At 39.0% G+C, this 13,463-nt stretch overlaps 1 protein-coding gene across 1 annotated transcript in view; it reads left to right on the top strand.

Moving 5' to 3' along the window:
• The window catches only part of LOC139138103 (terminal uridylyltransferase 7-like), a 51,776-nt gene that overhangs the window by 261 nt on the left and 38,052 nt on the right, over positions 1–13,463 (top strand). The window contains exons 2-10 of the mRNA XM_070706326.1: positions 3,148–3,781; positions 4,392–4,508; positions 6,896–7,076; positions 8,071–8,214; positions 8,844–8,913; positions 9,331–9,574; positions 11,393–11,476; positions 12,314–12,378; positions 12,545–12,687. Coding sequence (XP_070562427.1) covers positions 3,176–3,781; positions 4,392–4,508; positions 6,896–7,076; positions 8,071–8,214; positions 8,844–8,913; positions 9,331–9,574; positions 11,393–11,476; positions 12,314–12,378; positions 12,545–12,687 — 1,654 coding nt within the window. The 5' untranslated portion in view covers positions 3,148–3,175. The remainder of the gene's footprint in view (positions 1–3,147; positions 3,782–4,391; positions 4,509–6,895; positions 7,077–8,070; positions 8,215–8,843; positions 8,914–9,330; positions 9,575–11,392; positions 11,477–12,313; positions 12,379–12,544; positions 12,688–13,463) is intronic.

Here is a 13,463-nt window from a genome sequence, read left to right as displayed (position 1 = left end):
ATGTACACACCCGCGAATGAATTAATCTTTGTGGCTTAGAAAATGTGTAATTTTGATAAAGATGTGTGCTGTACACCAGCCAGTTTTGGTTAAAATTAGTCAAACAGGCAATCTGCAATGAATGATATCAAAAAAACGTACATGTAGTATAGTACTCGAGGAAAAACATTTACTCCATCGTCTTCGCTTCTCACTGGCCCGCGACTTGCTGTTGAATTGCTGGCTCTTCCAATGTGCAGTAGTGACGATAATGTATGCACGTCTAACCGATTATTCAGACTTCGGTTGCTTTACTGTGTACAGGCCTATTAAATGCATCATGTACATGGACCATGTCATGGTGTCATACTTAGGGTCCAGTCGACTAGAAACTGTCACATTGATGAAAGATATGTTGCAGAGCCCACTTTGTGCATGGTTATCATTCTATACAGGTTACACACACACGCACACCCACATCCACCCCACCCTTTGGTGATTGGTGGCATCGTTTCCATGACAGACGTGTGTATAAAAGTTTGTGTGTGTGAGAGAGCAAGTGTGTGCATGTGTGTGATCATAGACCCTGAAAAAGATAGTGTGATAAACCTCAAATGCAAATAGATATCAAGCATTCAGGGTCACTTTCTGTACGGAAGATTTCTGCACTCAAGAAGGGATGAGGGTAGCTGCAAAATTGTAGCGCTACAGTGAGGTGGTCAGTGAGTTTGGGTTTTTTGCGACTTCGCTCACCAGTAGCTACAATGCCGATGGCCCTGTAAGGTTCAAAATAAGCGCATCCCACTGGATGAGGCGTGTTGACATGAAATCCTACATATTTACTGCATTTGGTGGTACCAATTTATCGCTACTGAATACTAAACTATACTACACTAACCTTGTCGTTTATGGGATTTGGAATTTGATCAAACACATCAATCCCGTTCCATAAACATTGAGTGTGGGGCATCTGTATTTCTTGGAGCGGCCATTACTGGAAGTTGGTAATGGTGGCCCTCAGAAATGTTTATGGAACAATTTTGCAGCTACAGTAGGATGAGGGAGGAAGATCCATTCCGTCCTCCTTGATACACTCAGTCTCAAGCATGGATATATATTTGTAAAATTACCACTTCCATGGCTCAAGCAGACAAATATTTTTTAATTTTGAATTGCTTTTCCATCGGTTGCAAAATACAAATGTGACTTTCAGAAACATTTTACAGTATTCAATGTCATATTTTTTTCTCATTGATACCTACATATAGTACATAAACAGTTTGCAAGTACTATCACATTTTATGCATGTTTGGATATGAGCTCTATAGATGCATTTTGTATCATCACAATCTCCATGTGCAAATCGAAGTTTTCCAGAAATTGACAAGTTATGAAGATTGATCATTCGCAAAAGCGTACATTTATGAAAACTGTAAAAAAGTCTTTGATTTGTGAGATGATCACAACTCCCTACTAAATAATGGCTAACTGCTTTCTGGTTTATTTACATGATTTGACTGATAATTGTTTCTTTGGACATTTCTACAGAATCAGCATATCCTTATACTGAGGTTCTCACCGCATTACGCATATCTGTGTTACCTTTGTGGGCATAGATCACCAGACAAATGTGCATACTGCATACTGAAAATAAACCAACACATATTCTGATCCTGACCTGAACATGCTAAATAAGCACGATATATTAAATTTCCTAACAGTAACATGCAAGCTACACGCTTGTTGAGTGTAAAAAGCGGAGTTTGACTTTGCCATATGTTTCTTGATGTCAACCTGAATGTTACTCTCTGACTTTGCCATATGTTTCTTGATGTCAACCTGAATGTTACTATCACTAGTAAAGTTAAAGAACAAATGCCATACTGTGTCTTTGAAAAACGAGTCATCGTTGATGACACAGTCCCCACTTGTTAATGGGTACTTCGATTACAGGTTCTCAGAGAGGATAGAGTCCTCTTCATTAGGTCTGTGATAAAAACACTTTTGAATAATTAGCATGATACATGTCTGAGTTGTAGTCCAGGACATGAAATAATCGTAATAAAATGGCCACACGGTGGCCATATTGAATCGTATCACAAAACAAATAAATGTGCATATGTATGACATAGGTCAATGTCCTTGTAGCAAATTTGATTAAAATCGGTTGAGATATGCCTGAGTTATGGCATGTACATGAAAAAATCATAACAAAATGGCCGCACAGCAGCCATATTGGATGGTATCACAAAACAAATTAATGTGCATATGTATGACATTGGTCAATCTCCTTGTACCAACTTTGAATAATCTGCTTGATACATGTCTGAGTTATGGTTCTGGACATGAAAAAACGTAATAAAATGGCCACACGGTGGCCATATTGGATCGTATCACAAATCCAATCAATGTGCATGTGCATGACATAGGTCAATGTCCTTGTACCAAGTTTGAATAAAATCGGTTGAGATATGCCTGAGTTACAGCTCTGTACATGAAAAAATCGTAACAAAATGGCCGCTGTGCGGCCATATTGGATCGTATCACAAAACAAATTGATGTGCATAGCTATGACATTGGTCAATGTCCTTGTACCAACTTTGAATAAAATCTGTTGAAACATGCCTGAGTAATGGCTCTGTACATGAAAAAATCATAACAAATTGGCCGCACGGCGGCCATATTGGATCGTATCACATAAAAAATTGACGTGCATATCTATGACATTAGTCAATGTCCTTGTACCAACTTTGAATAAAATCAGTTGAAACATGCCTGAGTTATGGCTCTGTACATGAAAAAATCGTAATAAAATGGCCGCCTGGCAGCCATATTGGATCGTATCACAAAACAAATCAACGTGCATCTGTATGACATATGAGGTAATCCTTGTACCAAGTTTGAATGAAATCGCTCCAGGCATCTCTTAGATATCTGCGTGAACGGACGGACGGACGCACAGACGGACGCACGCACACACGCACGGACATGACCAAACCTATAAGTCCCCCCGGACGATGTCCGTGGGGACTAATAACTACACAGTGGTGGAGTACCTGTTCAATAAAAGGATTCACTCAGATTTTAGTTCTGCCAATCTCAAATAAGTTAATCCAGTCACTAGATATTGGATGTATAATTATTGTGGGTAATGTTTGTTTTTTTCAGATTCATATTATCTTGCCAAATTTGCAACATGGCAGCAACAGGAGACCAAATGAAATACAAGAGGGGGGATCAAGGAGAAACACCAGGTATGGGATTCAGTAAAAGAGACCTGGAAAGCCTTATAGTTGAAATTCCAGGAAAACAGAGTGAAAATCAAAGTAAACAAGGAAGAAGAAAGAGGTCAAGAAAAAGAGGTGGCAATCCTGGCACTTCTGACAGAGGTGAGGTTACTGAAAGAGTGGTTAGACATGAACCAAGAGGGAATACAGCAATTCCAAATGATGGAAGACATAGAGAGCCACAAAGACAGGCCAGTACGTCTGGACAGAGTGGTGATACCAGTAATAAAGAATCAACTGAAGTAGATCCCTACTTTCAAAAGAGAAAGAAAAACAAGGGGAAAAGAAAAAATAAGAAAAAGAAAGAGCAAGAAACACAAGCTGCTGTGTCTGAGACTTCTGTGACGGATGATAAAATTCATCCAGAAGGAAACAAGGACAATGCTACCGAGAGCATCCCTGATACAACTTCTGCAAAGAGTATCAACAGTCAAAGTGAAGATCAACTTGGAAGCGATGCAACAGAACTAGCATTAAAGACTTTGGAAAAAGAATATGTATTCCAGCTGAAGGAGGTAAGTCTGACTAGAGTCCCATAATCCAATCTACTGTGTTCATGCTTAGAATAAAATCTACTATTTGTGAGGAGAGGAAAGATGCACAAAACTGAACAATAGAAAGCCAAAATATAACCAGGTACATGTATAGTTGTGGATCACTGAAGTACAATAATTTGATTATCACAATCAAGATGTACACTCTGTAAAATCCATTTAGTGATTCAACATAATGATTTTCCTTTCAGGGTGAAACCCCAATATATGGTTAATTTGCATTTATTCCCAGAAAGTCAGGACTTAATGAGGAATGCTACCATTCAAATGAATGCTCAGATATATTTTAAGTTTATCAGCATTTTGTTATCTTATTTTACATCTTTGGAAAGACATATAAACATTGAAGATACATGTATCTGTGCAAATTTTGTGGAAAAATATATGCCCAGAAACAAAACCAATTCATCGCCGATTTGAGAAATGTACAATTCCCTTTGAGAGCGATAGACTTGAACTTTTGTGCAAATTTTCCTTTTAGACTTCAAACACTGTGTGTGTTGCCATTCTTACCTGTCATGTTACTAAGCGTGATACATTCATTCAATGGTATGAATTTTTGTTGTTTTAGAAATCCACCAAGTTTCCTCAAGCCAAGTTTCGATGTCAAGTTTGTGATTATCACTGTGACAGCATTACTGTATGTCAGCGTCATATCAAGGACAGAAAACATAAAAGATTCCTCCAGGTATGATGTCACTGTAGCAGTTATTACTTGTATATAATGGCTCTTTCTTGACTGGTAACATCTTGATTTTAGTCAATATCTCAACAATAAAGACTTTCAAAGAAAAGTTGATATTGCAAACAACTGTAGGGATCTACAATTTGTCAAATATAATACTTTTACCATATCAACCCTATACCAATGTGTAGAGGTCCACCTTATCCAATAAAAATATTATGGTTGTGTCAAACTTTGCTGCTGAAAGGGTTACTGTTTACATGATCCAAACAATGAGACAGTAGCAACCTACAAACATATGACGTGTATCATTTACTATGTAGAAGGTAGGAATACTCCAACAGTGTTAGATGGTTTCTGAGTACATCTGTAATAGGTTGTTGCACTAAAAGTACAGCCTATAACTGTAGGTGTGTGGTCATACAGTTTAGTAGTTACACACTCAGACTAAGTGTTTAACCCTTTTCCTGCCGAGCGCCCTTGTCCGTTATTCTCCCAAGTCAGTAGAAAACCGCCCCATAATATGTGCCTGCAAAAGATTGGCTCTCCTGCATGTTATCCTGCCAGGCATTTTGGCAGAAATCGCCCATTTTCAGGGTAGTTTTAGCCGTACTTATACGTGTTAGACTTCGATAATTTCTACATGCCCGTAGACAGGGGAAGGAGCTCAAGGGTTGCTGCAAAAAAAATTGAGGTCACCGGCTTTGTTTGCCCCTGGGAGTGCGTCATTTTATTGCCGTTTCATGTTTATTTTTCGGAAATAAACTCCTTCAGTATTACGCACGTCCGCTAGGCACAAACATCACCTCACTCGTCTGTTAGTCAGAGACCCTGAGGGTCGTGCTAGGGGTGCAGAAGCACCGTCAAACCTGTCCTGTTTCCCCAGGGTAGGGTCAATTGAATACGTACCTTAAACGACTTGGCAGTGTAGCACAAAAACTACGTTTTTGCCGTTGTATTAACGACATGGCTGAGCCATTGAAGCACAGCTCAACGTAGTTTAGCCAGCTCAGTTGGGAGTTGGCTTACGAGTGTTACCGTTCATTACTGACTTAATCGAGTGGTCCTCAGTCAGGTACGGGTTTGTACCGACATGGCTTGGGCTGCAGCTAACCAGTGATAACCAGTCACTACACCCAAGTCTTCAGTCTCACTTTTGCGATGCATGGGTACAACGCAATATGCTTCCATTGTTCTAGCCATCGACGTGTCCACATGCCTGGCAGCCATATTGTACTGCTAGCTGGTTTGCATAACAAAAGCAGTCCCTGCTAAATGCAGGCGGTATCCCGTAGCATATTGACCTTATGTCACCTTTTGAATTCTCTGTACGCAAACAGCGTACGTAGTTACCAATGCGTCGGCAAGAGGATACGTTTGCCTGCAAACCAGAGCCAATACTTTGGACAATGGAATAAATAAAAAATCCAAAGCTACGTCCATTGAATGGCACGGCCAAGGCGGTGAAGGACGTTGCCTGGCTTGAACTTGCAGAGCTGAAGCCCAGCTTAGTACGTCGGACACCAGTTTGTAATGGTATTTCCGAGTCGTTCATATCCGTTCCATCGGAGGAACAAGTCGAGCCGTCCCGTCAAAAATACGTTCTCATTTTCAGTCATGCACAACTGAATAAGTGACTTTCGTCTCGCACCATCGGCATATCTGCCAAGTCGTTTGCAAGAGGTAGCCTTCTAGATTAGCATTGCCGAGTTGGTCAAGTTCGGCAGCAATCTCTATAGTGCCAGGCAGCCAAGTACGTCCAACTCCGCCAGAAAACGTCACCATGCTATCCTGCCAAGTCCGCTAAAAAGCGGTAAAAAAAAACAGCCCCCCTCGGGTGTGGGGGACTGGCGGACAGGTTTCTGCACCTTTCCCTGTCTATCGACTCCCTGCGAACCCATTTCGAGGGGAAAAGGCGTTCCTTGTCAGAAAACCTCTCCTCGGATGACCCTAAACGCACAGGGGATAGCAAAACGTAGTGCCGTCGACTTGGCAGGAAAGGGGGTACCCAAAAAGGGCCCGATTTCCACCGGGTTGGGAGAATAACGGTCACCAGTGCTTAGATTCTGGCTACACCGAATTTCAAGCGGATTTTCACCGACTTGGCAGGAAAAGGGTTAACATGAAATTATTTGTTTGAAAGATCCAGTTGATAGTACTTCAGGACAATCTTACGTGTAACACAGAATGGCAAGATGTCAACAATCTTCATTTCCATCTACAGTGCACTCTATCCTACTTTTTAAATCAAAGATTACTCAAGCAAGCAAACAGTAGCCCTTAAAGCATTTCCTACACTGCCAACTTTATGTTTTATTTTCATGTACGTTTGTTTCTCATTTTGAATGTTAAGTTGTGATGTAATTTTCAAGTGCATGGTTATTTTGTAGGCATGGGAAGAAGATCAGTACCTGCGTAATCTGCCTTCACCTAACAAAGCACACTTAGAAGCCATCAACACCCTCCTAACCGCAGTGGAACAAGAACATGCTCTGACAACTCAGGATCTAGAAATAAGGAAAGAGATCATCCATGGACTCAACCAAGCTGTAAAGCCTCGCATTGCAGGTAGTAAGTAGAAGGCATGGGTAATGAAGGAATGGTGTCTTCTAATGTGCATTTGCTTTGTTTTGCAAGATTTTGGACCATAACAGCATTGAGGTGTAACGGCTACTTCACTGTCTGTGTCAACTTTCTTTTATGAAATTACGGTACTAATTACTTCATTACAAATTGCCTTGTGTGTGTCATTGCAATGCACTGCTCTTAACATTACACATGCCTTTTTCACAGTATATTTTGTAGTTTTGTTGTACCTCACATTTCTTCCCCGTCTTCTGTCAAGTCAGTTGTGTTGATTATTACATGCTTCACATGTCAAATGCAAGATTTCCAATGTGACTCAAAGGTACCTTGTTGATGACATGCAATGTTGTGGGCCCATAGTGGTCATTTGGCTGATACTGACCTGAACTATTTTCAACTTGACGACAACTTTAATATTTAAAAATGATCCAATAACACAATTTTTCATGACAGATAGCTATTGTGTAACATCATCCACCATGAATGACATTGAGAATCCTGTGTTTTAAAACCGTATAGGAAAATCAACAAACCATATAACCATGATTCAAATATGTCCATGCTCTGTTCAATGATGGAAATTGTCTTTTTCATGGATTTTCATCTATCTTGGAAATCTCAAGCAAATAATTGTCCTTCACAAATCAAATCCAAATAAAAAACATTGACCATCTGTACTTCTAATATTTTCACCAATCCTTGGTTGGGCAGGTAGTCCCATGCTGGAGCTGTAACATTACCAAATTGTAATTTTTGTTACATAAAATGTGTCACCAGTTTTTGAAAACATGCTGAAATGTCCATGTCATGTCTGTGGTAAGTTAAATACTGATTTTAAAATTGTAACATGGCTAACAACTTATTCCGAAAAGGACAGTTATGAAACAAAAAAACTCAAATAGCATGATAATAAAGACATTTTATTCTTGTCTGTAGCATTTTAGTATCAACACTTTACCATTTGATATTCCTTGAACAGATTGCCACCTGTGTTTGTATGGATCCTCTGCTAATGGTTTTGGCCTCAAAGACAGTGATGTCAACATTGACGTCAACATTTCTAAAGGTCTACAGATTTCCAAAGTACTTCTGGAGATACACGAAATTCTGAAATCACATAGTGGTGAGTCAAACTTCTACATTGTAATGTTTATAGTAAATGAGAGTTCACAATATATGCAGATTTTCTGTACTGTTGTAGTTCTATTTATGAATGTCATTCATTATTGTAAACTATGCGATCATGGACTTGTACATCACTTTCAGTTTTTTGAGCACAAACATGAAGGAGTGAATGTCATCCTCATCTAGGCTAGGGTTTCTAGAGGACCTTGAATCAAATATTTAAGTGACAATAAATGTTTTTTTTATAAATATATTTCCATTGTTTTTGTTCTATAAAACAGTTCATTGTCATGTTTAAATGTAAGGTACAAGCCATACTAACAGAATACTGTGTGTACTGAGTGATAGAATTCGCAGTGTTATTGTTTACTATTGAATTCCAGTCTGAACAAGAAGTTGTTTGTCAACAATGACATAGGAAATCACAGCTATACAAGCTGTATAGACAAGTTGAACACTTGGCGTTTCAAACATGATTGTGGCAGTAGAACAAGATATTGTAATTAATGGTTCATCAAGCTTTATGTGGTTATTGTCTCACATGCCAATAATATACCATACATTGTTTCAGTGTTGCCTAAAAATGTTGATGTAAGTTTACCTATACATACTATATCTGTGTTTCAGATGCCTATACCAATGTTCAAAGTGAGTTTTCTATCAAGATACCATCGATTTATTTCATAGACAGAAAAAGGTAAGTTGACAGAATACTTTCTGTCATAAGTTTTGTTATACTTCAAACTACATATTTCATACCTCTCCATTTTGAAATTTCTGGGTTAAAAGTATGATTTAATGTTTTCATCCACAGGTAGACTGTTATGTGTGTGTCTGTTGATGACAGAGACAAAAGTGAAAGCACAAAAGCTGATCTGTACCACTTTATCTACATTTACCTGTTTCTGCAGTGAAAGTGTTGTACGTACATGTGTGATTTTCCATGTAATATGATGGTGTATGATTGTACATGGTATCGATGTCAAGTTCAGTTCATATTTGAAATGTAGCAATGGCATTTTTATTCAAAGAGAAAATATGGGAAAAGCATGTCAAGGAAAGATAACCGATTTAATTGCTGCTCTACTCTTATTCCATGATGCTCTTTCTACAGTGGTTTGAAATGTACTCTGTGCTACACAGAGACCACTGCCTGCCAACAAACAACTGAGTTGCTGTCTACGTATGCCAAGATTGATCCACGCTTGAAAACTCTTGGTGTAGCATTCCGTTACTGGGGTAGACTGTGTCACATTGACAAACAGGATGAAGGTAGCCTGCCACCACATGCATTTCCTCTCATGGTTATCTACTTCTTACAACAGTGCCAGCCACCAGTATTGCCAGTACTACATGGGGTGAGTACATCGTATGTAATTATTGCCTACAGCTGCCAGTGAAAACAGTTAAGCTTTGATCATCCACATGTCAATTATCCCAGTTGTTCATTTCAGTGTCTGCTTCATTTTCATGGTACAACATGGTGATAGTGGTTGCTATACTTTTCTACTAAATATATTGCATTACTTACATGTCTTGAAGGAAACTTGATCAATGTAATGACATGTTATTGTTCACTGGTACAGTGATGATCAAAGTGTGACCTTTGGACAATCAGAAGTTTGGATAAGGCCTGGCTGGGCACTCTTTTGGGCATCATTTTAGAAGTGGTATAGCCACAAACTGATGATGTCAAATCGCCGTACACAATACACAGTGCCATGATTACCAGGCGTCTGTGTTTTGTGTATGGCAATTTGACATCATCAGTTTGTGGCCATAGCACTTATAAAATGGTGGGGTCTTTTGATTTGAAATTCCAGAACTAAAACATTCAATCATATTTTAACCACTTCTCATTGTCTAGATTATTTATTCTGGGCTTTGTATTTGACTGCTATGCAGACATGCATTTGATAGTCACTCAAGTGATGCATTTCCCATATTTTAAATCTGTAAAATAAGTAAACAGTGTTTAAATCTGCAGCAGTTGCATCAAGCTTTCACTCAATGTACAACGGTGTATATGCATGCCTGCAAGCTTTGAATATGAGAAATGAGCACTGACCATCCAATTATGATCTGATTGAACAACCCGACTAATAACTGTGTGCATAGCTCAACGAAATCCCTATCCCCTAAAGGTTCCAATAATTGACAGTCTACAGTAAACAAACCATTCAATGTCTGTAGAATATGACTGGAATATGTGTTGTCCATGCTTATCATCATTTTGTCAGTTGAGTTCCATTTCAAAAGTAACACAGTTTCTGTGAACCACTCTTTGAAGGCCAAGATGACATTAGAAATACTGACATTCAATATTTTGTATCTTTGCTGGGTTCAGTAATTGTACAAGAAGTAATGCTATATTGGCGCCCCATTGTCAAACTCTAGTGATAAGTCATGGCAAAATACTCCAAACTGTATTTCAGTGTTGAATAAAAGGCATTACTTTACCATACAATTTGCCATGATATCTTTGCCATTAGTTTATACACTTCCAACAAAAGTATCTTGCAAAGAAGAGGCAATCAGCCTCCATAGACTGATCATGATGAAGAGATTCTTCTTCAAATTTAGAATAATGCTAGTTATGAGCTGAAGAGTAGAGATGATTATATCCAAATTTCCTGTGACTCATCAGTGTGTTGTTATATTGATTGTATTAGAATCACAAATGGTATAGGTCTTTTTGTAACTAAACATTATGTTACAAAATTGCAGCACAAAATTCAAACTCACAATCAGATTCAAAATCACAACATACAGTACTTACCAAACAAAGACATCAGCAACAGAACCACTCAGCTAAATTCCCACCACAAAGTATGCTTCAAAAGTTTAATTTTGGGTACTTCATACTCATATAATTGAGTTTTACGATATATGGAAAGGTCAGTCAAAGGTCAGTCAGGCATTTAATGTGCAAGTATCATACTGGACTGTTTCAAACTTGTTAATTTTGGTGAATTTGGATTTATACTCCCTGTTTAGACTGCAGACTACAAACATGTCTTTAGTGTGCAAAATAATATGAAGACATCACTAAGAAATAGACTTGCAGCAGACACATGTTCATAAATATAGGAGGACCTGAAATAAAGTCAAATTTGACTGTAATAAAGCTTTCTGTGTTTGGTCTTTAAAAACCATTATCTGTATCTATGTTACAGCTTCTACGTGAAGGGGAAACAGAAAGGAACAAATTGGTTGGCAAGGATGTTGTGTGCAGTTACTATGATAACCTAGAGACATTGGTATGTATGAATTACATTGTTTTCCTTGCATTCTGTACTGTAATGCCAATTCACTCATTAATTGCAGCAAGTTCACAACACCAATTTGACATTTTCATTCCTAATGTTAATGAGTCACAGACCAATGACAACCCTGATAAAGTGTCAATTGGGAAGCCTTGCAAAATTCGCTGACATGTCGGCCTCGGAGAACCTTTACAGGATTTTGATATGTGTAGCTGAAAAAAATTGTCCAAGAAGGAAAGTTACCTTAGATGGTTTCATTGAAATAATCTACACAACCAAGATACTGCCTTCATAGATCAATGTCATGGCATAGGGAACCATGTCATCTGACCAATGACAGCCCTTTGGCGTGATGCTGGCCTAGTTCTACATAAGCTCTCTCCAATCAGTATGGGCATGCTTATGTACAATGTGTACTCATACATGTATGCTTTGTTACAAAAAAGATGTGTAGGAAAGTGAAATTTAACTGTCATCTGGTTGACAAATTCAAATTTTTCTAAGCAATATCACCTTATAACTTGATAAAATGTACATAGCATATGTAGAGGGGTTTCCTTTTAGTATTGCACTTGCCATACTTTAACAACTAAGCTGAGTTGTGATAAAGAATGAACTTGAAGGGTGCTTTCTTTATAGACCTATATTATGGGACTGTTGAAGTGTATGATATCAAAAAGTCTATAAATTCAGAATTGTGATTGATGTAATAAGGTGTTGATATAATTTCTCAATAAAAAAGGCACAAAACAATCCTTCAACAAATGAACTGTCTTGTGAGAACATCAGTAAATACATGTAGTGTACTGTATCAAAGATATCATACTACAGGAACTTTTTGAGAGCATTGAAGTAAATAGAATTCTGTGTATCAGTATGAACATTTTGATTTTCTGGTAGACCTTGGAATATTTCTTCTCATCCACAGTTGTTTGACTGAAATATTTATTTGCCATGTCTGTGCTATGTAGCAGAATATAATGAGCAATGGTTGACGGATATATTAATTATAAATTTTGCTTTTTTAATTTCAGCCAAATGTCTGGAAATGTAAAAATAAAGCAGTACTGGTGAACTCTGGATTCAGTTGTTCAGATTTTATGGGCTAGAGTTTAAAATGGCAGATTTGGTTATCTGTATTCGACAGTCTTCACCTTTTGAAAAAGAGGCCAAAAAGTGGAGTACCAAAAAGATCGCTGTGGAAGGTGAGATTTTTCAATATTGCATAACCTTCACAATAGCCTCTCAGGTCTGTACAGTTTTTCAGTGTGAAAAGAAGGCACACTTTGTAATCCATTTGATTTAGACCTGGAATGACTTATACCATTTTCAGGTTTAACCCTTTTCCTGCCAAGTCGGTGAAAATCCGCTTGAAATTCGGTGTAGCTAGAATCTGAGCAGCCACGGCCGTTATCCTGCCAAGGCGGTGGAAATCGGGCTACTTTTTGGTACCCACTTTCCTGCCTAGTCGACGGAACTACGTGTAGCAAACCCTTGCTCGCGCTAGGGGTCGTTCGAGGACAGGTTTTGGGCGAGGAACGGCGTTTGCTCTCGAAATGGGTTCACAGAGAGTCCAAGGACAGGGAAAGGTGCGGAAGCTACCCAGCCAGTCCCCCACCCCGGTGGGGGACTGGTTTTTTTTTGGGGGACGAGTAGCGTACTTGGCAGGTTAGCACGTTGACGTATTCTAGCGGAGTTTGGGGTAACTTGGCTCTGAGGCACTACATAGATTGCGGCCGAAATTGACCGACTCGGCAACGCTAATCTGTAAGGCAACCGCCTAAGACCGCCTCAGCTGGCGGTGCAATTTTTTGCCAATGGTGCGAGACGAAAATCACGGACTTGGTCCTGATTGACGGGAAGTGCGGACGGATTTGACGGACTCGGCTTTCTCGAAGGCAACCGCCTAAGACCGCCTCAGCTGGCGGTGCAATTTTTTGCCAATGGTGCGAGACGAAAATCACGGACTTGGTCCTGATTG

This window comes from Ptychodera flava, chromosome 8 (genome assembly GCF_041260155.1).
Source record: "Ptychodera flava strain L36383 chromosome 8, AS_Pfla_20210202, whole genome shotgun sequence".
Lineage (NCBI taxonomy): Eukaryota > Metazoa > Hemichordata > Enteropneusta > Ptychoderidae > Ptychodera > Ptychodera flava.
Note: the sequence above shows the minus strand (reverse complement) of the source record. Positions and strands in the feature narration are given on the sequence as shown.